The sequence below is a fragment of the Phalacrocorax carbo genome, chromosome 10 (assembly GCF_963921805.1).
Source record: "Phalacrocorax carbo chromosome 10, bPhaCar2.1, whole genome shotgun sequence".
Classification (NCBI taxonomy): domain Eukaryota; kingdom Metazoa; phylum Chordata; class Aves; order Suliformes; family Phalacrocoracidae; genus Phalacrocorax; species Phalacrocorax carbo.
The window spans coordinates 18,384,745-18,412,612 of record NC_087522.1 but is presented as its reverse complement, the minus strand read 5'-3'; the positions used below and the strand labels follow the sequence as shown (position 1 = coordinate 18,412,612).

The window sequence follows — 27,868 nt, the reverse complement described above, 5'->3', positions numbered from 1 at the left end:
CCCGCCCGCCAAGATGGCGGCCTCCAGCGCGGCGGGGGCCGCGGCCGGCGGCAGGCGGGGGCGGGCGGCGGTGGCCGCCGCGCTGGCGGCGCTGGGCTGGCTGCAGGCGGCGCTCGGCGCCGGGTGAGTGTCCCCGCGGGCGGCCAGGGCGGTGCCAGTCCTGCGGGCCCGGTGGGGGCGGCACGGGAGGGCCCCGGGGGTTCCTTCCTGGCCCGTAGCGCCGCTCGTCCCCTGGGGGCTCTGTCTGGGCGCCGCCGAGCCGGTACCCCGAGGTCGGCTTGGTGGTGCGGGTACTAAGCGGGACAGCCCGCCTTAAGCCGGGGTGGGTTACGGGGGTACCGGGGACTCCCCCGGGGGCAGGGGAGAAGCGGGGCCCAACAGCTCTTGTCCCGCCGCGTAGGGCCGCAGACGCGCCCTGCCGTGGTGGTCTTGGGGGCAACCGGGGCTTCTCGTTGCAGGAGCCCCCCCAGCGACCCTCTGCTGCAGCCGTACTTCCCCGCCCAGCACGGCCCCCGGCACCACCACAGGCACGTCAGGGACTGCCAGCCCGTCAGGTACGGCAACGTAACGCACGAAGCTTGGCCCAGCGACAACAGGACGGGCGGCCCGGTGGCTACCACCAGAACATTTGTTTCTTACATCCCTGCTATGGGCAAGGACCGCAGGGTGGTCTATGGCCACTTCACGTTTGTGAGGAACCCCCTGAGAACCTTCTCTGTGCTAGAGCCAGGTGGCGCGGGGGGCTGCCAGGCTCACCGCAGAACCCCCGTGGAAGAGACTGCAAAGCTCGGGAAGTGTCTGGTGGCCCAGAACGGTGGGTACTTCGACATGGGAACTGGAGAGTGCCTTGGGAACATTGTGAGTGATGGAAAGCTGGTGAGAAACTCTGGAGGTCTGCAAAATGCTCAGTTTGGCATCCGGAAGGATGGCACCATGGTGTTTGGGTAAGAACTTGGGAGATGTTTGGAGAGTGCTCTCTCCTCCCTGAAGACTGGTAGGAATCACCGAGGCAGGAAGCACTGCCTCCTTGGCCAGTTACAGCGTGAGGATGCTTTGAACTCTTAAATTAGGGCTGTCCTACCTGTACCCCTCTGAGCTACTTCTGGCCATTGTTGTTTTTTTCTTAGGATGAAGAGAAGCTAGGTAAATTACTCTGATGATCTCTAGCTGCTTAAGTTCCTGTGTCTCCTCTCCCAACATGTAGCAGTTACACTTGATTATGGTAGAAGGGCAAAAAGTCTCTGTCCTCCCCACAGAGGAGAGGCAGAGTGGACTACAGAACTGCTCTGGCTACAGCACAGAAATGCTGGGGTTGGAAGGGACCTCTGGAGGCGCCTTATCCGACACCCTGCTCAGTGCAGGGTTAGCTGGAGCAGGTTGCTCAGGGCCATGTCAGTCAGGTTTTGAAAAATCTCCAAGGATGGAGACTCCATAACCTCTCTGGGCAAACCTGTTCATGTGATTGACCACCATTTCCAGTACAAAAGTTTGTCTTACGTTACTTACTGTTAAGAAGAAATCCAGGCATCTCCTGGATTGCCTGTGCTCCACTGTATTGCCCTTTCAGCAGGTGGTTTAAGTCCCCCATAGGTGCCAGGGCCTGTGAACATGAGGCTTTTTCCAGTTTTCTGAAGAAGGCCTTATCTACTGTTTTCTGACCAGGCAGTCTGTGACAGACACCCACCATGATGTCACCCATGTTGATCTGCCAGAGCGTTAATCCTAACCCATAAGCCCCCAGCTAGCTTGTGGTCGGTGCCTTGGCAGACCTCCAGGTGTTCCTGCTGCTCTCTCATGAAAAGGGCAACTGCTTCCCACTTTTCCCACTGCATTCTCTGGGTACAGGCTCTTCCTAAAGAGCATGTATCCATACATTGGAGCACTCCAGTCACGCACTATCCTGCCATGTCTGCATGATCCCGGTGAGGTTGTAGCCCTGCAGCTGCACAGACCTCAGATTCTTCCTGTTCATGCCTACACTGCATGCATTACTGTACAACTTCACATAGGCACCCACTCTGGTTTTCCAGGAAGAGGGTGAGAGCTTCCCGTAAGTCCTCTCACCCTCTTCCTTATTTATGTGCATAAGGCTAAGATCCCCTTTTGTTTATACTTTGTTGTTTCAAGTTCTTATGCCCAAGTCACCCTGAAACCTTCACTTGCTAGCCTGGTTTACCACTTCCTCACTTGATTGTGAGTGATCACCTCCCTCCTGTGTCATTCCTGGTCTAAACCTCTCTTCAACAGATCACCCATTTACAGAAGTTACTTTTGCCTCACTTGGTCAGGGCCTCATTCCTCAGAAAGGGTTCTGTCCTTGTAAAAGCCAAATTTCTGTTGTCTGTACCAGCTGTGCTACTGCATATTGGCCCACAGAATCCATCAGCTGCTTCTCAAGCCCTTCGTCCTCACCAGCAGGATGGAGGGGAGGGCCACCTGGGCCAACCTTGGCTATCAACCCCAGCATCATGTCGTTGCTTGTGATACATTCCTGGTTTCCCTTGGCAGTGCTGTTGGCGCCTGTGTGGAAGAGCAGCAGGGGGTAATACCCTGGGGGCTGGAGAAGCCTTGGCAGCCTCCCCACACCGTCCTGTATCAGAGCCCAGCACACTCCCCTAGCCAGGTTAGCGGGTGGGGGCTGTCCCTTGCAGCAGGGAGCTTCCCCCTGTCACCCACCTCCTCTGGTGCTGCCGTGGGGTTCAGGCTCAGCTGGCACAGATGCATCCTTTCACAGTGCTCCTGGCCCCTTGCCCGCTGCCAAGGCACTGAACCTGGGTGCCAGAGCTCACAGACTTATCCTAGGATTTGCCAACCCAGTGAGGAGATCCTGAGTGCTCCTGGCATTGTGGGGTTCAGGGTTTTGTTTTTGCAAGCTATTAGGGAAGATCTGTCCATCTCTTTCTCATCACCCCTGCTGCTGCGCAGCATGCAGACCTCCTGTAGCTCCTTACTGTGGCAGCATAGCTCCTCAGCCAGCACACACCATTCCCCTTGGCCCCAGCTTCAGCAAAGGGCACCAGGTATCCCTGCAGCCCAAGCGCTGCCTGCTCCCTCCACAGCTCAGGCTGAATCGAGGTGTCTGCTGTACTGGGGGTAGTTGTAGAAGTCGGTGCTGGAGCCTGTATCCTGTGGTGTGCCACCACAGACACTGCAGAGTTTCCAGCTCCCCACTGCACAAGCCACAGCATCTCTTGGCTGCTGGGAGCTGTGGGCTCAGCCTGGCAGTGGTGTCAGCCTCTTCCTGGCACAAGGTGAAAGGGTGTGTGATGCTCCCTAGTCAGCTGGAGGGAAAAGATCAAAGCACCCTCTGATGAGGAATAGCTGACAGAGGGACTGTTAGTACTTGCTGGATGTATAGGCCCCTTCCCAGCAGCAGCAGGCACCCTAAAGGTCCTAGAAAGTTTCCCAGAGGTCGTTCTGATGGTCTCAGAAGATTGAGAAGCAGTATGGAAGCTGCTCTGTCTGTTGGCTGCATTCTTCACCCTTCTGTTAGCCCACTCCCACATGCCCTCAGACCTTAGCAAGGGTCCCTGCAAAGCCAAACTGACTGTACCAAGCCAGGGCTTTTGTGTGCAGCTATTCTCTGATAGCCCTGAGAACTGCAGCCTTAATTTGTGTTGCAGAGGGGCTGGTGGAGTTGGTGACATGGCTGCTTTAGTGAGGGGGCAGAGGGGACCAACAGCAATTGCAAGGTTGCTGTTGAGTCCTTAATCTCAGCTCTGCTCTGCTTCTCTCCTGCTCTGGCAGGATTTCCCTTGTTAAATGTAGTCACGGCACTGTGTGAGTTGTTGTCTGCTTGAGGTCTTTGCGGTTTCCAAAACATGACGCAAGAAGTAGTTTTGGTGTAAATGATTTGGTCTGTCAGGGCAGTGGGGAAAGTAATTTGCACTTGACCCTTTCAGGCTGTATCAAGATCAACAGGATGGTGCACCTTGTTACCTCCCACCTAGCAAAGATGCTGCCTCTGCCACCTGGACTGGCAATGGATGATTGCAGGCTTTAAAAAGCTGATAGTTGATTAGTCCATGCTCAAGCTGTTGTGCAATTTGATCCATTTTCAGCTGTGTTCATTTTGTCTCTGTGTCCCCTTCCCATGGGTAAAGGGATTTCTTTTTGCATGTTTTCTGTTCACATACTTTCAGTTGTGTGAAGCTTTGTTCGGCTGCAATCGTGGATACTAAAAAACTAAAAGTTGAGCATGCAGCTCCTACAAGATATGTCTGGAGCACGCAGACCAATCAGTTTTAAATCAAAAACTACTGGCAGAGCTTACAGCAAAAGCACAGCTGCTCAGCCCCGACCTTTGCTGCTCTCCTCTCCTGTCAGCTGCAAACATCACCTGGCGTCAGATTCTGATGAGGTGGGTTACTCAGCACCCTAAATCTTGAGAAAAGAATACCTCTTGGGAAGTACCCCACAGTGCCACACAGCACCCGATGGCAGACACAGTTGCTGAACAGTCCTTTCACTGTCTGACTGTTCAGTGAGAGGTTTTGCTGTCTGGAAGACTAGAGGAAGCTCTTTTCCACATGGAGGGGAGCAGGTACATCCAGCATTATCTTCCCCTCAGTGCAGCTGTAGGCAGACGGGATGCTGTCGCTGAAAACCCGCTCAGAAGCTGTTTGCTGTCACTGTTTTGCAGAATGGAAGCTGACAGACAGCAAGATGTTACAGCTGCTTCTGCAGGTCCCTGAGCATTTGGCAATGGCTCTGCCCCCATGTTCTGCCAGATGCTTTCTACCCACATTATCCTGGCTCAGGTCCACTGTCCGCATTGCTGGCAGGAGCTGTTTCATGCACAGTAGCCTGGGACCATCATTAACAGTGGTTAAGCGCAGAATAATGGAGAACAGGGTCTACTCTGACTGCTAAAGTGATGTTTTGCACTGCTTGGTGTCTAGTTTTGGATGAAGCTAGCCTTCATTCAGCCACTGTCTCCCCCTCTCCCTGCTTCTGGAGCCTGCTGGCAGCAGAAGAGGCTTTTGCCTGACCCTACTGTGACTGTGGGTAACCACTCCTGCTCTCTCTTTCCTAGTTACCTGTCTGAGGAAGATGTCTTGGACCAAACAAACCCTTTTGTGCAGCTTGTGAGTGGGGTAATTTGGCTCTTAAGAGATGGAGAAGTGTACATCGGGCAGAGTCAAATGGCTGAGTGTGGTGAAATTCAAACCACAGGTAAATATTGTAAAGCCTAGCTTCAGCCTGGGTATAGATTGTCCTTCTGATGGAGCTATTGGAAGGAGGGGATAGCAGTGGAAACTATGTTGCCTATTTCAGTTTGCTACTCACTTAAGAGGTCCAAATTTCTTCTATGCTACTTTACCCCAAGTCTGTGGCAAGTGCAGTTCAAGAAGTAGGCTGCCTGCAAGATGAGGCTGCGCTTGCCTGTTCAGGGTTGTTGAACAGAATTGGCTGAGGACTGTAAATAGTGGTGGCATGAGTGGCATTAATACTTGTCCAGAGAAACTCAAAGCAGAGCCCTCTTACAGGAGTTCAAAACTGAGGGCTTGTGAATCCCCTTCTTCCTCCCTGTGCCAGACAAAACCTTAACAAGAGTGCTTCTGGAAATGTTATTCATAGATGGGCTTGGATGAACAGGAGAAACCTAGGCTCTGTTCTCATCGTGGTTCAATTTAGATGAGCTCCTTGCTGGGAGCTCTTTTGCAGATAGATGTGTCTAAACAGACGGTTCTGTCACCCAGCTGGTGCGTGAATTATTCCTCTTCCTGTACAGGAACCTTCAACAAGTTCATCAATGTGATCTCAGCCAGGACTGCGGTAGGACATGACAGTCAGGGGCAGCTGGTCTTGGTTCATGTGGATGGACAGACAGAATCCAGAGGGTAAGGCCACGGTCGTGGTAGGGTCTTGGGGCAGGTGCAAGATCAGTCCTGAAATTCTGTCACTGGAACTGGAGGAACTCTGCAGCTGCCAATAATATGTTTTAAGGCAGAGACTAGCAGAGCACAAGAGGTCAGCTGAAGACACTGCTGTCTGGTGTCTTTCTGGCAGAGCCATAAAAGGCTAATGCAGCCTCCCGGTAGCGAGTCAGCACACCTGGGGTGTGAGAGCTTCCCCCTTCCACTGAGGAGAGGGACCAGGCTTCTAGTATAGCAGTTTTCCTTGAAGTCAAATAGCATGAATGAGCAACAAACAACTGTTTGCTTTTGCAGGGTCAACCTCTGGGAAATGGCTGAATTTCTGAAGCAGCAGGGAATCATCAATGCTATCAACCTGGATGGTGGAGGGTCTGCAACGCTGGTCTTAAATGGGACTCTTGCAAGCTACCCATCTGAGCACTGGTAGGTGCTGGGTGCACGTGCCCAGGGCGGCACAAATAACCACACAGCTCCCATGAGTGTGCGGAGCTCAGTCTGATGCCTCTGCTCTGCAGGGGGGTCAGTCTGCATAGCTGGGAGATCACAATGTAAAGGCAAGCAACAGGTTTTGAGGGAGAGCATGTCACTAAAATTTAAAGTGATTTAGTGACTACATATTTTTTCTACTTAGACATCCAGGATTAAAGTTTAGCTGTTTTCAGACATGCAGCAAAGCTGATTGACATGACTGAGTGGCCTGATGTGGGAATTGGATAAGGAGACAGCTCTTAGACCAGGAGATTCAGAGCTGCACATTCACAGGAATGAGCAGAGATCTGTCAACAGCTTATTTTTATGGAAGAGAAACACTGGCTTGAAGACCCTGCCCTGCCTCACGTGAGGGAACCTAAAGAACATTTTACTTTAGATTTAGCTTTTGAGTAATTTCTGACTGTAAACATGAAGGGATTTAAAACTCAGTTTGCTGTCTGACAGATGAAAACCAAGCATTTGCAATGATGTCACTTGTTTCAAAGGAAATAATATTAAAGAAAAGGCACGTTGAATGCTGAAGTTCGGGAAGCTTGGGCTGGTTAAAGGGAGACCTTGATTGCATGGCACTTTCTGTAATTCTGTGTCTGAAATTACTCCTATCCAATAGGAGTAAACACTTAGTTAAAACAGTGACTCAGATCTAGTGTTATGTTTGTATTTTCCCATTATTAATATTCTGTTTGCCAGTATGAATAAGGATGAAAACTTGTGGATTATATCAAGCGGTTTCGCATAGGGCTGGGAGCAGCACAGCACTTGCAGATGTTATGGGACCCGTCTTCTCTCCCCAGCTCCTTTGACAACATGTGGCGTTGCCCTCGGAGCATCTCAACCATCATGTGTATCCACGAACCTGCCTGTGAGCCTGCAGACTGCAGCGGTCACGGGGACTGCGTGCAAGGGGAGTGCCGCTGCACCGGGGACTTCTGGAGAGGCCCAGCCTGTGACACCTTGGACTGTGGCCCTTCCAACTGCAGCCTGCGTGGCATCTGCACTGACTGTGAGTCGCTGTGGTATGCAGAGGAGGACTTTAACGTGGAGATGCCAGCGGGAGCTTGTGGGTGGCTCTAGGGGAACCATGAACCTGGGCCGTATATACAAGGGGAATATCGCTTACCTGCCCAGGAGGCACTATGGTGAGGCCTCAGCGCATCACCATGTGCAGTCCTGATGGTCCATGGAGTCCTTCCCCACCCTAGTGTGAAGGAGCGTAGCTCATGTGAATTGGCACCCGCAGCAGCCGCTTCCTTCGCTGCAGCGAGCAGCAGCCTTTGGAGAGGCTTCCCAGCCCCGGGAGCACAGACTTTTTGGGCTGCAGGTGCTGATGGTCTGGCCAGCCCATGCCCTGACTTTGGAAGCCCTCTGATGCTGCATGCCTCAGCCCTTGTCTCACCTTCTGGGCGTACGGAGCTGCTCTCCCCCTTCCCTCCGGCATCTGAAGCAGCAGTAGAGATGGTCAGAACATGTTGCCTTTAGGAAACAGCAGTAGGGCTAGGCTGGGACTCAGATCTGGAAAATAGACCTGCAGTAGGACTTGACTTCATACTCCGTGCCTGAGTTTCCCTTTCTGCCTCCTGGGGTTGTGCTCCTGGTTTGTTTGTAAATCTGCTGATGGGAAGGGCAGTATATTACACCATATGACAAAGCAGCTGAATTCTGCACCTCCCCTTATTGTTTCTTCTTGACTCTCCTTCATGATTTTTATAAGCGAGCAATTGCAGCTCTTTCATGAAGTTGTTTTGAATCTAGGGGCTGTGTAATATACACCCCCAGCTCCTGCTCTTCTGTGCCTGCTCCATCCTGTTTCTTTGCCACCTCAAAATCAGCCTGAGGTTCTGCTGTGTTTGGCGGCTGTAGCGGGTGGACATTTGAACCTCACCTGTGTGTGAGTTCAGGATTCCTCTTCTGTGGGTTCCTTGGCAGAGGCAGGGAGAGTGAAAAGGGCACCCCAAGAAGCAGAGGCTCCTAATTTTGAGTTCCTACTATCTCTAAGCCTTTCTCTGTTGATGTTAATGCCTGTTTGCGTGTCTCTGCACAGCTGGATGCCTGTGTGACGCTGGCTGGACTGGCAGTAACTGCAGTGAAGGTAATGCTGACTTCCACTCTGCTCCTTCATAGCCAGCAAGAGGATGGTGTGAACCACTTCCAAGCAGCTGGCTGCCTGCAGTGGTGGGTGGGTGGCTCCGCAGGAGGGAGCAGTGAAGGGAAAGGCTATGCAGTGTGCTTTTATTTTTGTCAGTGTGAATTTAATTGCTGCCTGAGCATCTTAAGATCAGCTTGGTGCAAAGCATTTTAAGCCTTTGCTCTTTGTTCAAGGCACAGACTTGGCTTCTGTCCTTTGAGCAGCCATCGACACCCCATGCGGGTGACTGGTGACTGCTCTGTGGGTATGAGCATGGGGTAGGATTGCTGCCTTTGTAACGAGGGCCCTGATGAGATCTCTGCTTGTCTCTTGCAGCTTGTGGTAATGGTTTCTATGGGGACGCTTGCACCCAGAAATGCCGCTGCCAGAATGGTGGCTCGTGTGACCCTGTGCATGGAGCCTGCTCCTGCCCAGCTGGGTACTATGGCACCAGCTGCGAGCAAGGTAAGGGCTGCTCTGAAGAACAGGCTGGGCTGGGAGAGTCTTTTGTGTCACATCCGAGCCACACAAAGCACGTGTGAGGTCTGCCGGGCAGGCTCAGGCCTGAACCTCACAGCTGGAGTATAACCTGACAGCTCCCAGCTCTTAAGGGCTTGCCTGCCCTACCTAAATTGGCTAAACAGAAAAGGAGGGAGCAGAGAGGAAAGAGGAGTTTTCTTCATCGTTAGAAAATTGTGAATGCCTGTTTAGTCTCTGCCCCAAAGAACTGTGTTGCTTTCCCAAGCTTGTGTGAGTGTAGAACGTGAATACTTGAATATCCTTTGCTTGAGGGTGTTGCACCAGGGCCCGCCTGTAGCTGGGGCGTCGGGTGATCCAGGTCAGTGCGTATGAAATGCTCCAAAGGGTTGTTCCGGCTTATGACTTTTAAACTCTGGCTGCGCAGGTGCTAGCGCTAACAGAGGGAGCTGTGTTCTCCATTGTATAACTACTCCAGCCTTTCTGAAGTGCTCGCAGCCCCCCATGTATCTGACTGAACAGCCCACTTCGCTGACAGAACAAGTTAATTACAGCGTGGGTGTAAACTTCTTGCGTGCAGGGCTGTGCTACTGATGCTTTGGTCGCAGCCTAGGAATGCTCAGACAGCCCCATCCCTATTTTACAAGATCTTCTTGTGGAAGGAAACAAAATAACAGCCATTAACTCACAGTTTGGTGCTTTCAGTCTGCTGGAAGAGGCAGGGTGGGCAGGCAGAAGAGCTCTGTCAGGCTGCAGCAGACCTGAGGCCCTGACTGCTTAGCGTGGCCATGGAGCCCACTGGATGCTTGTACTCAAACACAAATACTTGCTTCCTTTTAGGAAGGGGCTGCTGACACCCCCCTCCACTTTTGCTTCTGAGCCAAACAGCTGGGCTGTAGCTCATATGCGGCAGGGAGAAAAAAGACATGGGAAGCAAGATAAATACCTCTGGCAGATGTAGGAGAGGTTTGAGCCTCTCCTAAAGCTCTGAGCATGCCCATCCTTCCTGGCACCGAGCTGGAGCAGCTGGGGACACAGGCAGAGTCAGGTTGGGGGTGCCACAGTGATGGACTGGATGATTTCAAAGCATGTGGAGTTCTGACAATGACCGGCTTCTTTGTAATCAATTCCCTAGAGTGTCCCATGGGCTGGTACGGGCCGAACTGCCAGAAACCATGTGTGTGTGAACACACGTGTCCCTGCAACCGGGAGACAGGCAGCTGCAACATCACCCATGAACTGGCAGTACAGGACCAGTTAGACAAAGGTACCTCTGGTTACGGTGGTTATGGTTTAAAGAGAAAAAGAAGGTGGAAGAGCAGCTTTGGTGCATAACATTCTGTTTGCTTAGTAGCAGCTCTGGCCAGCTGTTGTTTTACCTAATCTTACTCTTTTTCAGTGGCATTTTATACCCTCCCCTCAATGGTGCCTTTCTTCCCTCTATTCTTTGTTTTCCAGCTGGGCGGTGTTTGGCTTTCCAGAACAAGGGACGGAGCAAAGAAAAATTCTCTCTGTCAGAGTAAGTGTGTAATACTCATCATATATGTGTATGCATGCACACTGAGTCAATGCCATCAGGGGCTCCCTGTGGGATGGAGTTGTTCACACCCCATCCGAGCAACATGTCAGTGAGGCTGAGACCTGCTTCACTGCCTAAAGCATCTGCATGCTAACATCCGCTCTCATCGGCGGAAGGATGAGGATAGGGTGATAAAAACCTAATCGTGAGACAAGTGCTGAGCTGAAGCCCCCTATCTCTGACAGCTCATGCTCTGAGCCTGGTGAACTGCAGCTTGCAGTTAAACGAGCGCCACCTTTCCTCTGCCCCTGCTGCGCTGTATACACAACAAACAGATGAGGGTAGTTCCAACACCAGAGCACAGCTTCCGTAGTAGTGGGGAAGCTACAAGTGACCAGCTGAGCAACTGAGTGGAAAGCTAAAAGCATCTATTTGCTCTGGCTGCCAGAGCAGCCCTTCAAAGCCTTTCACAGAGCATACTCTCACCTGCCTGAGAGCAGAACCACAAGCTTACAATGACAGAGAAGGAAGTACAAAGCTTGGGAAATCATTTGCACACTGGGAACAAGTAAAAGCAGGTCAAGAGGTGTTGCTTATTTGGGTTTTTGTTTTTTTTTTCTCCTCCTTCTGTCTGACAGAAAAGCCTGGACCTCCATTACTTCGGTCTTGGCGCTGCTTCTCGTGATTAGTGCCATGGGGAACGTGGGCCTCTTTCTCAAGGCCAGGTCAGAGAAGCACCATGAGGGTGGTGACTACCTCTACCACCCCCTGAGGGACGTGAATGGGGACGCCAGTCATACCTCCACCTCTGCTGCCTCCGAGACAGAAGATCCTCAGGACCAAAGTCAGGCACTCCTTTAGAGGCCCAGAGATGAGGCATTTTACTCTGCACCTTGTACTGTGCCACTCAGCACTGACTGTTACAGAGCCTGTTTAGACCTAGCGTGCAAAACTGCTGACTAACCCAAGAAACTCCCTTGGTTCTGGCCCAGCCCTGCTGAGAACATGGCTAGTTTCCCTCCCTTCCTCTGCTCCTCTAGCTGGAGCAAACAAGACTGTGTAATTAGTTGCAACAGGAGGATGCAGGGCACAAGCAGATAAGGGAATTCCACAGGTGGATAAGGGAAGGAAGCAGGCTGCTTCCTTCCAATACTTGGGGAAAATAGGTGAGGAATGCAGGCCATAGGCACTTCAGAAAGGTCCCTTCACACCTGAGCAGTATTTTCAAGATGCAAGATAAACTGCCTGTAGCATAAAGCTAGGCTTAAGGATGTTGTGGTCTATAACTGTCTACTCTTCCCTAGTAAGCTCAGACTTTTATCATAAAACTGAAAAAAGTTGGTTTAAAAATGTTGGAACAGGTACAGCACACAGTGAAACCACACCATTCCTCCTTCTGGCTGCAGTGGGTCAGGGCTTTCTTGCACCTGACTTTCTTCACCCAGCGTGTGTGGACTGCAGGGCTGGTGTTTTCTTACTGAATTCCTTAGACTGCTCCTAGGACTAACAGGTGCTTGACTAGCACTGCATTTTCGGTAGGTTCTTGCAGTACAGCAACATAAAGAGTCTTGCCAATTCAAAAGTGTCATTCTTGCATCCTCTCACACCTCTGAGAAGCCAGCATGCTCTGCCCAGCTGCGTGGGCTGGCACTGGGGCCAGCAGCTCTCATGCCTGGGGAAGGGCAAAGAGCAGCAGCCTGGCAAGGTCAGCATGACACAACCAAGCCCTGGGCCAAGCCTGAGGAACCTGTGCTGCCCTCAGCCCCCAGAGAATCCCTGCAGCAGCCCTTGCTCACCGCTGCTAGAACTGCCCTCCCTCAGAGGGAACAACTGCCAGCAGCAGCTAGGACCACGATCAGAAAGTACTTCAGAGCAACCCATGAGCCTGAACAGCTCAGCTGGAGATCAGACATTTTAGCTGGAATAGATCCTTGCAAAATGTATTTTGAAAACAAGAAAAAAATAGCATAATATGGAGTTTTGCTTCCATGTGAGGGAGAGCTAGCCTTTAATGTTGCTACTTTGATGCTGGAAAGGGGGGGGTTTAAAGCCTGTCTGAGCCTGAATACTAACATTTTTATGCACTCTGCTTTTATCTCTTTGAGTAAAGGACACACAACTTTTGTGCCACTGTTGGCATCAGATCAACCTGTAAAGGGAAGATTCTATTTTTCTATGATTTACAGAAAACTGTTTGAAACTTGAATAAAGTCTATTAGTAATAACTGCCTGAAACTCAAATGCTTAATGCTCAGTTGCAGAAGGAAGACATGATCCCTTCCTAGTTCATCTTAGTTGGCTGTTCAAACCCCATGGGCCCTTTTTATTTTAAGTAACCAACTACACTGCAGGATGAGGCGTACCCACCTACTCTGTGGTATGAAAACAAAAAAAAAATGCTGGTTCTACAGTAAAAAATTAAAGAATGTTTTAGTTCAAAAGTAGGAATAACTGAATACAGGCAAGACTTACATTTATTTCTGTGGGTAGAGAACAGCACACACAAATTTTTAGAGTTTACCACAATTTGAACAGTTGCATCAAACAATCAGCCTTGTTCTTTAACAATGCTTTTTTATTTCCAACATACAGAAAGGTACAGCTCCTACCAGAACCTACAAATACTGTAACTAAGTACATTTGTGATCAAGTAACAGGTTACAAAGCGCTCTGCATTTTGCTTTGTGCTCTTGGAGAATGTTTGGGGTTTTTTGGCTGAGGAAAATCAGGACTTCAATATATAAAAATGAAGACAACTGCAAGGGAGAGAAAGTGCTTGCAAAAAAAAAAAAAGAAAATTAATGCCTGTTTAACTAACAGCTTGGAAGTGGATGTCATTAAAAGACAATGCGTGTCACGATTCTAGTTTAGCCTTCCAAGAGATAAATAATCAGGTATAAGAATCATCACAAATGTGGGAAGAATATTAAAGCTAATAGCATGCAGGAATCTTTGACAAAGGCTTGTCAATTTTAGTCCTTAAGAGTCCAATAGCTCTGTTTCTTGCAGCATTTGGCTCACAATTTAAATGTTTCAGATGTTAAAGGAGTGTGAGCTAGTGAAATGCATTTTGAAATAAGGGATTCCTCTGACCCTAGCATGGCTGGCCTCAGCTACTGCATCAGTACCCAGCAGCTTCACACCTGAGCTGAGTGGACAGTTGGGCTCACTGCTTCCTACCAGGAATTCTGAGGTGCAGTGTTACAGACTTAAGATGACTGGATTATGGCATTGTCAACATCTGTTAATGAAAACCAAATTGGGATTATAAATTCTTATTAAAAGTTGGGTTTTTTTCCTGAACTGAAAGGGAATTGATACAACCAAATGGGCCAGCCATAGAGCTGAAGTTAAGAAGGTTGTGTCCAGAACTCTGCAAACACATCTGCACAGCCAAGGTGACAGCTGTCATGCCAAATTCCCTCACAACATGGCAATCAGGGTTGCTCTTCCCCTGACAGCAAGCGCAGGAAGCTGAGAAGCCACCAGGACATACCCTCAGTGCCTCCCTGCTTGACCCTGGTAAAGTGGTAAAGAAGCCTGCACTGCTGCTTTTGCACCTTCCTGGGCCAGAGCCTCCCTCGGTCCCTCCACAAGGCTAAGCTGTTCTGGCCCTGGCAGTTGAAAAAGCCCTTTTCAAACCTGAAAGACAGCAAAACATTCAGCCAAAATTACTCTGTTACTGCATTCCAGCTTTCACCTGAGTCTGGTCCAACATCCACCTTCAACGCATGCTCGCTGGTGACATGCTGCATGTGTACCTTTCCCAGTCCTGGTGGGACAGAAACCATTAAATGGCAGGATGGGGCAAACCTGTACAACTTGCTAAGAATAAAGGTTTCCTATGGCCATATTCACAACTGTAAACAATGGCACAACGCTCCGTACCTACAGTGTAGCATCCTTTCTCTTGAGATCTCGTACCACATGTTAAACACAGCAACAGCTCTTTGAGGTAGGTATTGTGTTTTGCATATGGAGTATTTGAAACGGGGAAGCTTCCATTTACTGAGGAGCTATTTTTTAAGTACACAGCAGCCAGTTACCTGAGCGCAGCCCGAGCTTGCGGACTTCACTGAAGAGCAGCTGCCAGGACACTGCTGGGGAGCCAGGAGGGCCCTGCTGCATCTCCAGCTCAGCACCGAGAACCGGAGTCCATTTTTCAAGGTTCTGGCTTACAAGATTTATGAGAGATGAGTGGCTCCCAGGGAGCCACAACGCAACGTCCCTCCCAGTCTCAACTCACAAGAGGTTGCTGTGAAGAAAACAGCATGTTTTATTTCCTAAAGCATACCTATGTCCTTTTAGAGAGGGGAAAGAAAAAGAAGTGTTTTAGAAGAATTCTGCTCCTCTTGTATCTGCAATTCGCAAAGTCAGGTTTAAAAAGCACAGCACAGCATCAGCCACAAAATCCAGGCTGTTGCCCCCTTCTCTCCTGTTATGTTTAAATTCAGGGGAAAAAGGGGGGAGGGGGAAATAATCCATATTGGACTATTCCAATTGGTAGCTAAGTAAATTGGTAGGTGGAATAAGCCAGGCAATTTTGCTTAAAATTGACAAGGGAGAGATCACAAGCTGCTTCCCAAACAGATGCATGCAGCAATCTCTCGCGGGGCAGAAGAGCAGTAACCGCTGAGGAACGAGAGGAAGAGCCACGGTTGCGACATGCCTGGAGCCAGCAGGAGGGAATGCTCTGTCCGACCAGCCCTTCCTTCATCTCTTCCTGGCTAATTCAGAGACCTGCCTGAGGGTGTCAAGCTCCAGATGCCTCACTGACAAGAGTTAGACACCCAAAACTTTCACTGGTGGGAAGAGAACAACACACGACACATTTTAAAATAATAAAATAATAATAGTAATAATAATAATAAATAAAATCCAGTGCAATGCAAGAGATTCTTAACCAGAGCAAACCAAGGGAAACACAGGGAACAGGATGTTACCTCCATGGGATGTGACCAACCATGTAAGAATCAAGCCACAGGAAGCTGAAATCCTGAAAGAGCACAGGGAGGATGAGGCTGGGTTTGGTCTTGATGCTCTGGGATTCAGCCTGAAACTTTGTTTCTAGCATCAGAATTAATTATGGGTAAAGGATTTTACATTAGGGATAGACACATGCACTTTTAATTCCAGAACTTTTGATTTTCCAGGGCAAAAGGTAGTACTTTTCCCTCTCTATCAGACTCCAGTTATGCTGAAATGCTAGAGACCAAAGTTTCATTCATCTGGAAGAAATGGTAAAGTCCACAGAACAACTGGGGAAAGTTCTAATTTCAGATTACCCAGAGGCCTGCATAACTAAGTTACCTGTTCTGTGCTCACAGTGAGATGCAAGGTGGGAGAGTAATTTCCTCGACTCCAATCCTTTAAAACAAACAAACAAACCCAAAACAAAAAAACTGCACCCAAGCAACTTACATAAACACATCAAGCTCTTCATCTCCTGTTGTTCCAAATATCATGTCTCTTTTCTCCTTTGCCAGTGTGCTTCAAAACCAGTAATTAAAAAAAGTAAGGTTAGGAGGAACTAGTTTACATGTTGTTCTTAGCTGCACAGATTCTATCAGCCTTAGTAAAAACCTTGGTGAGGGAAAGAAACTCCAAGTCTTTACTGAGAAACATGGCCATGGATACATGAATTGCTGTGCTGGAGAAAGAAACCACACTTCCACCACCACACCCATGCCCAGAATTGTTTGTGCCTCTCCCCAGCCAGGGACCTGGAAATTCATTTGTTTTAGACCCCATTCGCCATGTTATGTGACATAAGCCACTTGGCTGGGATAACCCAAACAACTGCAGGAGCAGCACCCTCACAACCCTTCTGTAGGCAGCAGATCTGTGCAGAGGTAACCTCCAGCGGGTGGGGATGTCGTCTTCGCACAGCACAGCTAGATCTGAAAGCAGATGTCCATCCACACTGCAAGTCCTTCGCGTCTGCTAGCTGCAAATACTGCCTAAGGGCAATTGAGTATCTGATGCTCATTGTCACTTTGTTGCCAGCTAGACAAGACTGCATATAACTTTGGTACCCAACCTGATTCATGGATCACCACCTTTGTTACACATCTACTCTCTGGAATATTCAGTGGAGATTATGGACAAAGATGGTATTTTTGGCGTGTCACAAAGATGCACTATTGTCTTACAACTCCTGAACTCAATCCTTGCTTCTTAATCCTAAGAAACACCCCTCTAGAGTCCAAAAAAGTGTTGGACTCTAACCTTACCTTGCAGGAAAAGTTGACAAGCCCTTACTCCAAGTGCTGTGTATGATAGAGCCCTTTATGCAAGAACATCCTGTGATCACAAAAGGTTAGAACTGAAGTAGGAAGATTTCTTGGGATCAGTTATTCTTTTCTATAGGAAAGTTTGTCCTCTTAAAAAAGGTGACTGAATTTAATAAATAGTCATTTTGAAATTATAAATAAGTTAAAAATCAATTTAAAAGAAGCTAGTATTTGAATAAATACATTTCAGTAAGTGCTTAAATACATATATGCCCTTTTTTTTTTTTAAAAGTTTTCTCTTCAAGTTAGCTCAAGTTTTAAAGAAGCGAGTTCTATAATACTGCCATAAAATTTTGTGCCTTCAGGAAATAAAGTATTGCTTTTCTTAGCCCTTTATAACTTGATTCAGTTCCCATCCGCTTTGATGAGACAGGTCAGATCTACTCATTATTGCTTGTAAACCTGAGGAAAAAAGGAAAAATAGTCTATCTTTAAGAAAGACAGTGCTTACCGGAGGCAGGCTCTCTGCCTGTACTTTCTGGAAAACCATTTTGGCTTGTGTCTCAGTGGGTTACAAAAAAATCCAACACACTTCCTAATAGCATTCTGTCAGATCGGAAGAGGTTTTAGGTTTGACCTGGAACTGATTTCTGAAACATCCTATCGGTAGTAAGGTATTTACAGTTTGCGTCAAGTCCCTGCACCTGAAATGTCTACTTTACTTTCTGATGTGTAACTGGCACCCTGGGCACCCAGAAAACTAGATTAGTTTTGCTACACATGAATAATCTAGTCCTACAGATCAAACAGATAAGGCAACACCAGTCTCCTCTACCACATGTAAGAAATGGACAGATTGGAAAGAGCCCTTTAAAGTTGAGTAATACACAGATTCATGCAAACCGACGTTCATCCAAAACCACAATTTGTGAAAAAGATGACCAAGAAGTAGGTGTCCGATATAAAATTTCTAAATCTGCCATTTGAATTCTACATTTTTGTCTTTAAAATAGCTCCCACAAGCCTCTCTTCGTCCAAACTGCTGCTCCCTGTGGTCACACGAACAATTGCCTCAAGGCTCAGCCCCTGCAGGCTCTTTGGTTTGGTGCACGGAGCAGCTCCAGGGCAGCCAGGAAGCCCCCAGTGATTTTTCCTTGCTGGCCTAGACTTGGCCCTGCTATCTAGAAAGATGGGAGCTGTTCTGGGACTGGCTGGAAGACGTCGTGGCTCCACTCAGCTGGGAAAAGCCGCTGTTGCAAGATTCCAGGCTTGACATGGATCCTCTGGGATTGGACAAAACATATTTATTAGGAAGGCAGCTATTAATGGATAACTCCATATATCTGACAGGAGATTAACTTACACTCTATAATGCTTGCAAAAGTATTTTACTTTTTGTCCCATCATTTTTAACTTTGTCTCTAAGAATGTCAGGGTTCCTTTTTGTCACAATGAAAGATTTATCAGAGAGATCTTTTTTCTTCGCTACCGACATTATACCTCATCTCTTGTGGTTTTTCTGGGAGTGGGATGCAGCTGGAGTCTCTGTGGAGCTGCATTCACAGCCCCTGACCAGAAAGGAAAAGGAAAGAGCACTCCAAATGCAGCACAGCTCAGTGAACACAGCTGCCACCGCTAACCTGAGAGCTCCAGCCTGCTAAGCAAAAGTCCCAGCTTCAGTGTGTCCAGCCACAGTCTTCAGTTTCTTCTGCCAAAACAGACAGGGGTTCACCATAGCTGTGACTGCCTACTGTTCCTGACACATTTTATGCAGGTAGAGCAACAAGGAACACATTTGAATGGTTGGAGTGAGGAATTTGCTGCTGCTTCAACACAACAGGATCTGGCCAGGTCACATTATCAAGGTTACCACCTACTCATCTGCAAGTCTGGTCTACCTAACACTTCCTCCAGCTCCCAGGGGAAGGTCAAGTACTTGCAAAGAATTCAAATTACTGGGTAATTTGAAAAGTACTTTTTGCATTGAAGGAGGCTAGACAAATCCTGTCAAGGTTGGTGTATTCACCTATTCAAAAAGCACTCTCCGAGTCACGACTGACATCCTTCTTAAGTGCCAAACAAAATATATATGAAATAACCCAGCTGGTATTTTTTAATTTACTCCAAAAGTAACTTCTCAAAGTGTTCCCAACTAAGATCAACAAACTCCTCAGCTGAAAACCTCCCCCACTTCAGGTGGCTGCAAGCAAGAACTGAAGCACAAATTCCACCGGTGGACATACAGCCAAGGGGTCCCTTATTGCCTACAGCAATAAAGGACATTCTTTGCACAAGATACCACCAAGATTGTGTCCATCTTACTTATCAGCAAAAAACACACTCTGTGGAGGTCATTGGTATCTGGACTTTTAGCCTGCAAGGAGTCCTTATTTGGCTTCTCTGCTGCAAGTCGTATAGTAACCCCCTGCCCCAGTAAATCTCCTACCTGAAGTCCTTGGATGCAAGCACCTCATAGTAGTATATAAGCTTGCACTTGTGACTGGAAACTTGCAGAGAGGCAAGAACATCATCCACACGAGGGAGGCTAGTGCCAGAACAGGGTAGAGGGCCATGCATTTTCCACTGGAGGATGTAAAAGCCAGGCCAGCGAGTCACATGAGATCCCTGGAGAAGAAAGAGTGCCATTAAGTGACTACCAGGCATCTTAAGAAGTAGATGAGTGACTTGGAAAAGTCAAAAGAAACTATTGAGCTGACTACTTTGGGGAGCACATATCATTCACTTATTTTACATGCCTGAGCCCCATGCCCCTATACTACTATTGAAAATGGTTGTTTTCAATTAGCTTATCATCATGGATTGTAGAATCTCTTTCCAATGGCTCAGTCTAAATTAAGACCGCAAGAGCGGCCACTTTCACAGGGAATCCAGCAAATGACCACCACAGCAACTATTTCCAAGCAATGCGTGATTTCCCACGCCATTAGTTCCTTCCCCTCCCCACCACCAGGCCATTTTGGAGTTTTCTAGGACTGCAGGATCCATGCCAGGACCCAAACACATCTGACCTGGATGCTCTCTCCTTCCCGGCAAACCAGTGGAGATTCCATACGGCTGTAATCCACCCCAAGGACCCACGTCTTATCTATTAGCTGCATATTGTCCCCAGCTGCAGAGGTACTTGGTAACATGGCTTCTTTATGACTTGTTTCAGGAGCTCGTTTGGAGTGAAAGAGGCTGAACACGACATCTCCCTTCAGGATGTCAAAGTCCCAGGTGATGACAGATTCCCCTTCCAAAATCTCCACTACTATCTGAGAAGGGAACAAAACAAGCACATCATAAAGAGTCATGTCTTCAGATGGCAGCCAGCATCTTCCTCCCCACTCTGCAGACATGGTTTTCTCTATAATCCTTCAGTTAAGCTATTGGTCTTGATTCCTAAGGAGGATATAGGCTGATTTCCATTGCCACTCTTCCGCCCCAATAGGTCTGCCCAAGCATTTTTACTCCATCTCTCCCCCGTATCAAAGTTGCTTGTAAAAAATTTGCTAGTTCTAGGAAAACCTCAGTGGAACTGAAGCAAAGCATCCAGGGCACAAAGAACACCTTCCAAGTGGCTATGAACTCCAAAACACACGGCTGCTTTTTCAGGAGGCTAAGCAGGCCATACCAGAGCCACATATCATCAGTGAAGCTTGTAGACTGTTTTGACATTCAGGTGCTCCCTTTTTGGGCATTCACTTTTCTGATGACCCCTGTCAGGACATTCCCAGTACATTCCTTCTTATATCACCACCATTACTGTCCTAGCTATGGCACTGAAAATGGAAGCTCTACTTTCAGAAGGGAAACTGAGGGAGATTTATTTCCCCAAGAAGGAGGTCCAGAAGATCAGCCCATAGCAGAGACAAGAGACACTGCTTCTCAAATTGCAGTTCTTTATTTCCACACTTTTAGCTAGCGTCAGCCCTCTGAAGAAAAGCACGCTGCTGCTGAACCATCTCATGCTCACACTTAAGGAGCCCTTTGTTGTTGTAGTCAGCCTTAGGAAAAGGCTGATCACTGACACCAGTTCAGCTCCTTTTTCAGCCTTATGAAGTTCTGGTTTGTACCTCATGTGGAGCTCCTCTGAGGACACTTGCAGAATGATAGATAGTTTCTGTCCATAATCGGATGTGATCCGAGTTCTCTGGCTCTTCTTCTGTTTGATAAAGTGACTTGGGAACAAGTCCACCTTCTGGGACAGTACACTGGAAGAGTCAAACAAACAAATATGAGGGTTCATACACAGCCAGTGGTAAAGTATCAAGTCATCCGTAGCAGAAACACTTGCCAGCTGTCAGACACAGAGGGTCACCATCAGCTGGCACAAGACTTCATAGTGGGACTAAGTTTACTCAAACTATGATGATTTATCTAAGCTCCATTTAGAGAGCTGACCTCTACCCCACCTCTCCAGGGCAGCATCACCACTTCAGGGTGAAGTGTCCTGTGCACAAATTAACTGCACCTTGCTCACAGCAGTGGCATCCCAGCCAGAACAGAGGTTTAACCATCTCTCTCAGAAGGGAGTGGAAGGCCAGGGTGTTGAGGAGTGAATTGAGAGAGCTCGCACACTGTAGATTCCACCTGCACAACAGGAAGGAAAACTCACCATGCAGTCTCCTCCCAGGAAGTCTGGGATCACATCTTTGTCCACGTAGTCTACCAGCCCTCCTGGACCCTGGTAGTTATTCCCACTGTAAACGAGGAACTTCTGCCTTGTGTTCTCATTGATAAAGGGACTAACCTGAAATAGAAAGTGAACATAAGACATCAGTGTCACTGAGTGAAGTTAAAACCAGTCTTTATACCATCTTATATGGATGTTTTAGGCTCTAGACTGGAAGGCCTCAGCAGCAGGAACGCAGACCAGCAGTAGTGCAGAGCTTTGCAACTCTAAAGCACTACCCCAAAGAAAAGGGCAACAAAAGGAAAATTTGCTATATCATCATCTTGCAACATTTTCTACTTCACGTAAAAGAAGTTTGCAGTCACTGCAAGCCATGCTAAAACCATGACAACCACATATAAGCCTCTCATGAAATTTAACAAGCATGTTCTTATATCGCCAGAGCAGTCAGCAGGCACCAGGTGGAGCCATATTTATTACTCTACTCTTCAGTGTCCTCCAGCATGAGATTAAAAAAAATATTTGTCTTTTCCCATTGATATGGAAACCTACCAAGTCTGGGCTACCACTGCTGCATGAGGATTTGCAGTTTAGGTCCGTCATCCCGACCTGCTCTGGTGAACAACAGCCACTAGAATTAAATGAGCTATAGGCATGCTATGCCTTGCTCTATAGCAATGCTGTGGCCTCTTCAGGAGGTCACCCACCAGTTACCTGGAAGCTTTGCCCTCCCTAACTCTTCAAATAAGCAGAACTTACACTGACTGGATGATGTAGCTATTTGTACATGCACAAGCGCTTATGATCCTGCAGTCCAGATTTCACCCACCAGAGTCCAGAGCACGGGAAAAACCCTGGGCGCTCGCACTATCAGTAGTCTGCCTAGAGTTTCAGGGTAGTTGTCCTCTACAACCTCAATTATCCGAAGCAGGGCCTTAACTCCAGGTCGCCAGAGATGCCGCATATTTAGCCCTTCCAAGTCCACCAGACATGTCCAGGATCTAAAATAAACATGCAGAAAAATACCTGTCAGAACTTCATCACACAGTGGCTGCTCAGTTTACGAACCACAGAATATTTCAGTAACACCACAGCCTGTACAGGATCTAGTGAAGCCAACAAGGGAGACAAGCAGTTCCAATAAAAAGTAGATCTCCACTCAGGCAGCAGACAGCCTGAATCCAGTTGAGCTTTCAGGTAAAACAGACACCCAAACCTGAAGGCAAAAACATGTGCTGTCAGCATGGAAGAGGCTGAAAGTATGCAGGCCTATTGCTAAAAATAATTCAAAAGTGCATTTTAAATGAGAGTGCAATCTGGCAGACAGTTTCCTGGATTAAAAAAAAAAAGATAATTTCAAGGATCTTGAAGTCACCAAGATAGCAAGATTAAATTAATCTGAAACAGGACATAAAAAAGATGTAAGAACAGACCAATAGTTGCTTTCATATGAAGCTGTAGCATATATTGGCATTTAAGTCCACTACATATGGTACCCCAAGCCCAGGCACAGCGCGTAACAGAGACACACTGCTGTCTGCAGTTTAACCCTAAGGACATAATCTAAAACCTTCACAGAAGTATTCTTCTCACCATGTCAGTTCAAACTCTGCAAGGATACAAGAAAACTATATATACTAACGTGATAGGGCGGCCAAAGATGTTGGTATTTTCCTCACACCTCTTTTGTCCTTCCTCGTTAATTGACAGAACCTGAAATCAAGTGCAGTACAGACTAGGATTAGCCTGAGTAAGACTGAGAAACCAGGATAGCCCAGAGATCTTATTTCAAAAGATACAGAACCCAGAAGTATACCAGTTTGAGAACCTGCAGTGTGCAAAACAGAATAAGAAAAAAGCTTCTCTACTGAAAAGTTGGGCTGACCATACAAGGTACAGATACTGAAAATCTAAGATGTAATATGAGAGTCTCAAGATCAAATGTTATTAGCTGAGCTGCATGAAAAAGCCACAGAAAGATTACAGCTAAACCACAAGTTATCAGAAAACGTCTTTCTGGCCCATTCATACTGTTACGAAAGCTTTGCTTCTGTCTCTGCAGGAAGACAGAGAAGCTGTGCTGTGCCAAAGTCACTAAGCCAAATTTGAGTTGCCAGCCATGAAATACAGGAATTATTTGTGTCAGGCAGGTAGATTCCTGCTGCCCTATAACAGGACTTCTAAAGACCCCAAGGGAAATAGAGGTCCTCAGGTAAGGATGAAAATACAACTTACATGTCGCAGCAGTGATTCCTCTCCCAGAGCTTTCACCAAACCTTTTGTGTCCATCTGGCCAAGACGAAGGATGTAGAGTGGTCGTCCATCTTCAAAACAAACATAAGGGTTTAAAGAGGGAAGTAGTCTAGTCTCCCAGGCTATCACTATTACCTTTTATAAAAGCCGCATTAAATATTTGAAAAGGATAAAAGTCGTATCCTCAGGCAACCTTATCAAAGAGATGCCTCTCTGGTCTGCCTGGTCTTTGCAGAGCAAACAACAAAATTACAGCAAAACAGAGCAGCTACTTACAGGTGTTGAACAGCTTTGTTAATGTTTAAAGTGTCAATACAACTTTCTCCAAAAATCCCAGGTTACTTATGAGGTCCTATAATGCAAACTATGCTGTTGTATCAATATAAGAAACAGCTTCTAACCTTTGTCTTGATAATGCCATCCTCCAGTGTAGTATTCATCTAAGAGGGCTGGGGGCCTCCATGACTGTAGGATGTAATCCACCTGGTACTGCTTTCGCCAAGACAGAGACTGACAGAGCATTTCTCGAGCTTTGTCAATGTTGAAGTCACGAGCCCGCAGAAATCGAAGGATATGTTCATCTTTGGGGATCTGAGATAAGAGAAAGTCCAAGGATCAGGACTAGTACATTACCTATACCTGTTCCATAAAGCCTGCAGAGAAGCCTGCAGAGAATGCACCAGTTTTTCATCTCTTAAACCTATAGTAACAAATATTAAACCTACTTTCCTTTTCCCTCCCTCCTTAACTAATCCAGCTGAATTCAGCAGATGGTGCTAGCAGCACAAGAGAAGTGACCAATTTGTGCCCCTTGGAGAGATAAATATCAAGCCTGTATCTGAGTATTGCACATGCCTTTCACTGATCCAATTGCCAGAAGCCCCAGCAAACTCTGGACTGGCTATAGTTTCCCTCAGCTTGCTATCCACAAGGCCAAAAAAATACTGAGTGAAAGTAATAGAGCTGCAAGCTTACATTCCTGTAGTGCAAATTACTGAAGGATGGAAAGCATCCACAGGTGACACATTAACCAAGTTACGCATGCACTGTTTGGAGGGGGATCATGGCTGTCCAGTCTTTGAATGATTACCCACTAGCACCGATTTCAGCTCTTGCACAGGCCCTTCTGCTTTGCTGTTGACCACGCTTCCCTGGTGTTGTTTGAATAGGAAAGGTTTAGTTCTTCCACAGGCTTCCCTTCTCTGTCACATCATACTAGCTCTTGCCAAAACACATTAACCAAAAGTATAATATACCCTCAATCACTCATTCCAGCACTTTCTATCAGTAATTCTCTTACCACAGGCAAAAAAGCCTTCCCAACCAAGTCTGTAGAACAGTTTATTCCAACCTCCTTCCAAATCTCTGATGTTCCCTATAGCTGAAAGTCAAAGAAAAATTGCCAATAATACTAGACAGCAGGAGTCAACAATAACAGAAGTGCCCTATTTGGCTGCAAGTCTGCCAGTTGCCAAAACAACTGTATATGCTGCTAATTTATCAGTCCCTTCACCCCAACTCCCCCAAAAGTGTTGGAACTCATTTGCTACATTAAGTTTCCATTAAAAATTCAAGCTCTGTTGAGCAGGGATAGTCTTCTCCAGAGTATCTCTGCTTGCATTGTGCTAAGCACAGTAATCTGAGCCCTGCTGTATGACAAAAAAAAAGTACGTGTTCAGAAGTCAAAGTTCTTTTGTTTTTTCACTGACATGCTCATAAAAATAGAAAGCAGGGGAGAAAGCAAAGCTGCCATCAGTGTCAGGCTGGGAGCAATCTCAGTTTCACAAGCTGGTAAGAAGCTGCAAGAGATATTAAGAATTGATTCCACGTAAAGAGTTCAGGCAGCCTAAAGCCAAGCCTAGAAGCACCTGAAGAGGAGATGGGAGATTAAAGCTGTTCAGCATATTCTAATACTTTGCAAATACTGTGTTTGTATGTCACAGAAAGGAAAAGGGCACCCTTCCAAAAAAGGACCTCAAATATATTTAGAAGAATGCCAAGGAAGTTTTATGCATTGTAGCAAGATTAAAGACACCGGGACTTTCATCAGATGATTTACATTTGCATTTTTGCTGCTTAGAGGAAGCTGTTGCTCACAAGACAGACAAAAATCACAAACATCTACAACCGCCCCTGGATCTCCTGTAAGCTGCAGGAGAGGGGATGGCTGGTTGGAGGTTTTGTGACTGCCAATGTTATAAACCTATACCTGTAGCTGTATATACATAGCTATACTGTAGCTATATACAGTAAGAGACAAGTTCAGCACTTCTGACTGGACCACAGGCAGGGAGCTCTAAGGGGACTTACTCCACTCTGAGGGGAATTAGCCTCTTCATTGTCTTTGTCCAACCAAAGCAGTAACCGCCATATGCAAGAAAATGCAGTATTAATTTCAGCCTGTTTTTCTATTTATTAGTGAAACTACATATACTGTTCTACATGGTGCAAAGCCATTAATTACTAGCTTTAAGTATCTGCAATTTTAACACCACTTGAAGTTTTTTTTAAAGTAATTGTAAGTCTGATTAGAAAGAATAATGTCTGTTTTGGAAGGAACAGGGAACGGATGGTAAAATAGGATGAAGGGGACAAAAATAAGAAGGGACGGTTTCCAAGAAACAGGAGATCTACACATTTTTTTGATAGAGGAATAAGAACATCCCTGCTCCGAATTAGAATGGATTGTCACAGCCAGGTAACAGCCTCTCCAGAGAAAACCCATGTCATGTAGGACAAATTCCTGATTTTGTACTATTCTGACTGGCAAGAGAATCAAAGAGGTGAGTAGTAAGGGGATTTAGGATTACTTTTCAATAGGCAGCACCATCCTTCCTACTTGTTCAAGACCAAGTAGGAAATGGAGCTCACAAAGCCTACACATGGAGTGTGAGGCAGCTCCCAGCTGTTACTAAGAGCACTCAGTAATCAGCCCTACCTTGCCAAGGTACCTAGGTACAGCAAGCTGCTCTCAGGAAGCACAAGGGCTTGCACACACTCACAGAGCTCCAAGCACCCAACAGGCAGTTGTGTCACTTTTTCTCATGTACTGTCACTTTCACCTTCTCCAGCTTCCATTCCCCAGTCTCTGACTAGGAGGGGGGAAAAAAACCAACCCACAGAACAAAACAGCCGAATGTTTAGAATGTGCTGCTTCTACCTGAAACTGAGACCCTTACAGGTCACACATGGATAAAGTCTCACTGTCTTACTCTCATTTAGGGCTCATTTTCAGCTGGATACCCAATAGCTGAGATATCTCCTCCCATATATGAGTCCATGCTGTTTTACTGGACAGATCACTGTACACTTGAAAAGCTTCATGTCCTATATTTCAGAACATAACTATACCTGAGAATTCATCCCCACCCACTTTGTTCTGTGTCTGCTTATTGTCAAGCCCCTTTCATCTGACAGGATGTTGAATTGGGGAAGACATGGATCACAAGCAATATTTAGTAGAGCAAGTTTTATGAGTTTATCTGTTATTATTGGCTGGTAACCATTCCCACAGTCCACCACACATACTCACAGTCACCTGGTTAGTTGGGAGGCCAGCCCCAGCTGTTTACTCACAGACAGAGCATCATTGTGGCATGACAGCTGCTCACAAGTAGGTGTTCAGAAAGTCCTTTCAAGGAGTCCTTTGTTCCACCAGGTGTATATATATTCTTTGAGTCTCTACCTGCATCTAGGAGCCACCACACTCTTGGACACAGTCCAGGTTATGCAACCTGTTGATGCTACTGTATACAAGGGGCCTTGGACAGATTTGGCAGTTGTTTGGTGTTCTGAATTCATCAGCTCTTGCAGATTCAACAGTGGTGTTAGTCTCTGGAGCTTGTCAGTGGCTGAGAGACTTTCACACACTACCTTGACACATACCGTTCTTCTCTTCAGCCCACAGCTTTCTGGCAACTGTTTCTCCATGCACATTCATAGGTACCAACAAAACCCAGGTGCACACTCACACAGAAGGAGACTTCTTCACAAGTTCAGTAACAACAGAACTATAGCACTAAATCTTTGTTATGTTTTATTTCTGCATTTTATTTCTAATGGGTTTCGCATTAGTGTTTAAGAAAAATCAGGGTTTTAAAAATCATGTTTAAACTCCTAATATTCAGACAAGACATGCTTTCTCAGCTCTGAGAAAGATACAGCAAGACATGCAGAAAGTACTGGCAAAGCTCCTTGCAAACAGTAGCCTCTTTTGGAAAGGCCAGTTAAAATGAAAAAAAAAAAAGAAAAGAA

The 27,868-nt window shown here is 47.0% G+C and overlaps 2 protein-coding genes across 7 annotated transcripts in view; one reads left to right on the top strand and one right to left on the bottom strand.

Moving 5' to 3' along the window:
* Positions 1–12,719, top strand: NAGPA (N-acetylglucosamine-1-phosphodiester alpha-N-acetylglucosaminidase). Of its 3 annotated transcripts, XM_064462191.1 has the most exons (11): positions 1–123; positions 459–944; positions 5,036–5,175; positions 5,735–5,843; positions 6,174–6,302; positions 7,166–7,374; positions 8,413–8,460; positions 8,833–8,961; positions 10,109–10,240; positions 10,432–10,492; positions 11,131–12,719. In XM_064462191.1, exons 1-11 carry the CDS (start codon positions 14–16, stop codon positions 11,351–11,353), a joined length of 1,776 nt encoding a protein of 591 aa, XP_064318261.1. In that variant the 5' UTR covers positions 1–13; the 3' UTR covers positions 11,354–12,719. The 3 variants fall into 3 exon arrangements, with proteins under 3 accessions (XP_064318261.1, XP_064318262.1, XP_064318263.1); XM_064462192.1 differs by lacking the exon at positions 8,413–8,460; XM_064462193.1 differs by lacking the exons at positions 5,036–5,175; positions 5,735–5,843.
* A 327-nt stretch (positions 12,720–13,046) lies between these two features.
* Positions 13,047–27,868, bottom strand: part of SEC14L5 (SEC14 like lipid binding 5) — a 45,686-nt gene continuing 30,864 nt past the window's right edge. For 3 of the 4 annotated variants that reach the window (XM_064462186.1, XM_064462187.1, XM_064462188.1), the window contains 9 exons: positions 24,016–24,205; positions 23,597–23,685; positions 23,004–23,074; positions 22,191–22,362; positions 21,344–21,478; positions 20,802–20,939; positions 19,755–20,000; positions 19,172–19,350; positions 13,047–18,008 (listed from right to left, as the gene is read on the bottom strand). In XM_064462186.1, coding sequence (XP_064318256.1) covers positions 17,903–18,008; positions 19,172–19,350; positions 19,755–20,000; positions 20,802–20,939; positions 21,344–21,478; positions 22,191–22,362; positions 23,004–23,074; positions 23,597–23,685; positions 24,016–24,205 — 1,326 coding nt within the window. In that variant the 3' untranslated portion in view covers positions 13,047–17,902. The other variant, XM_064462189.1, reaches the window with a different exon arrangement.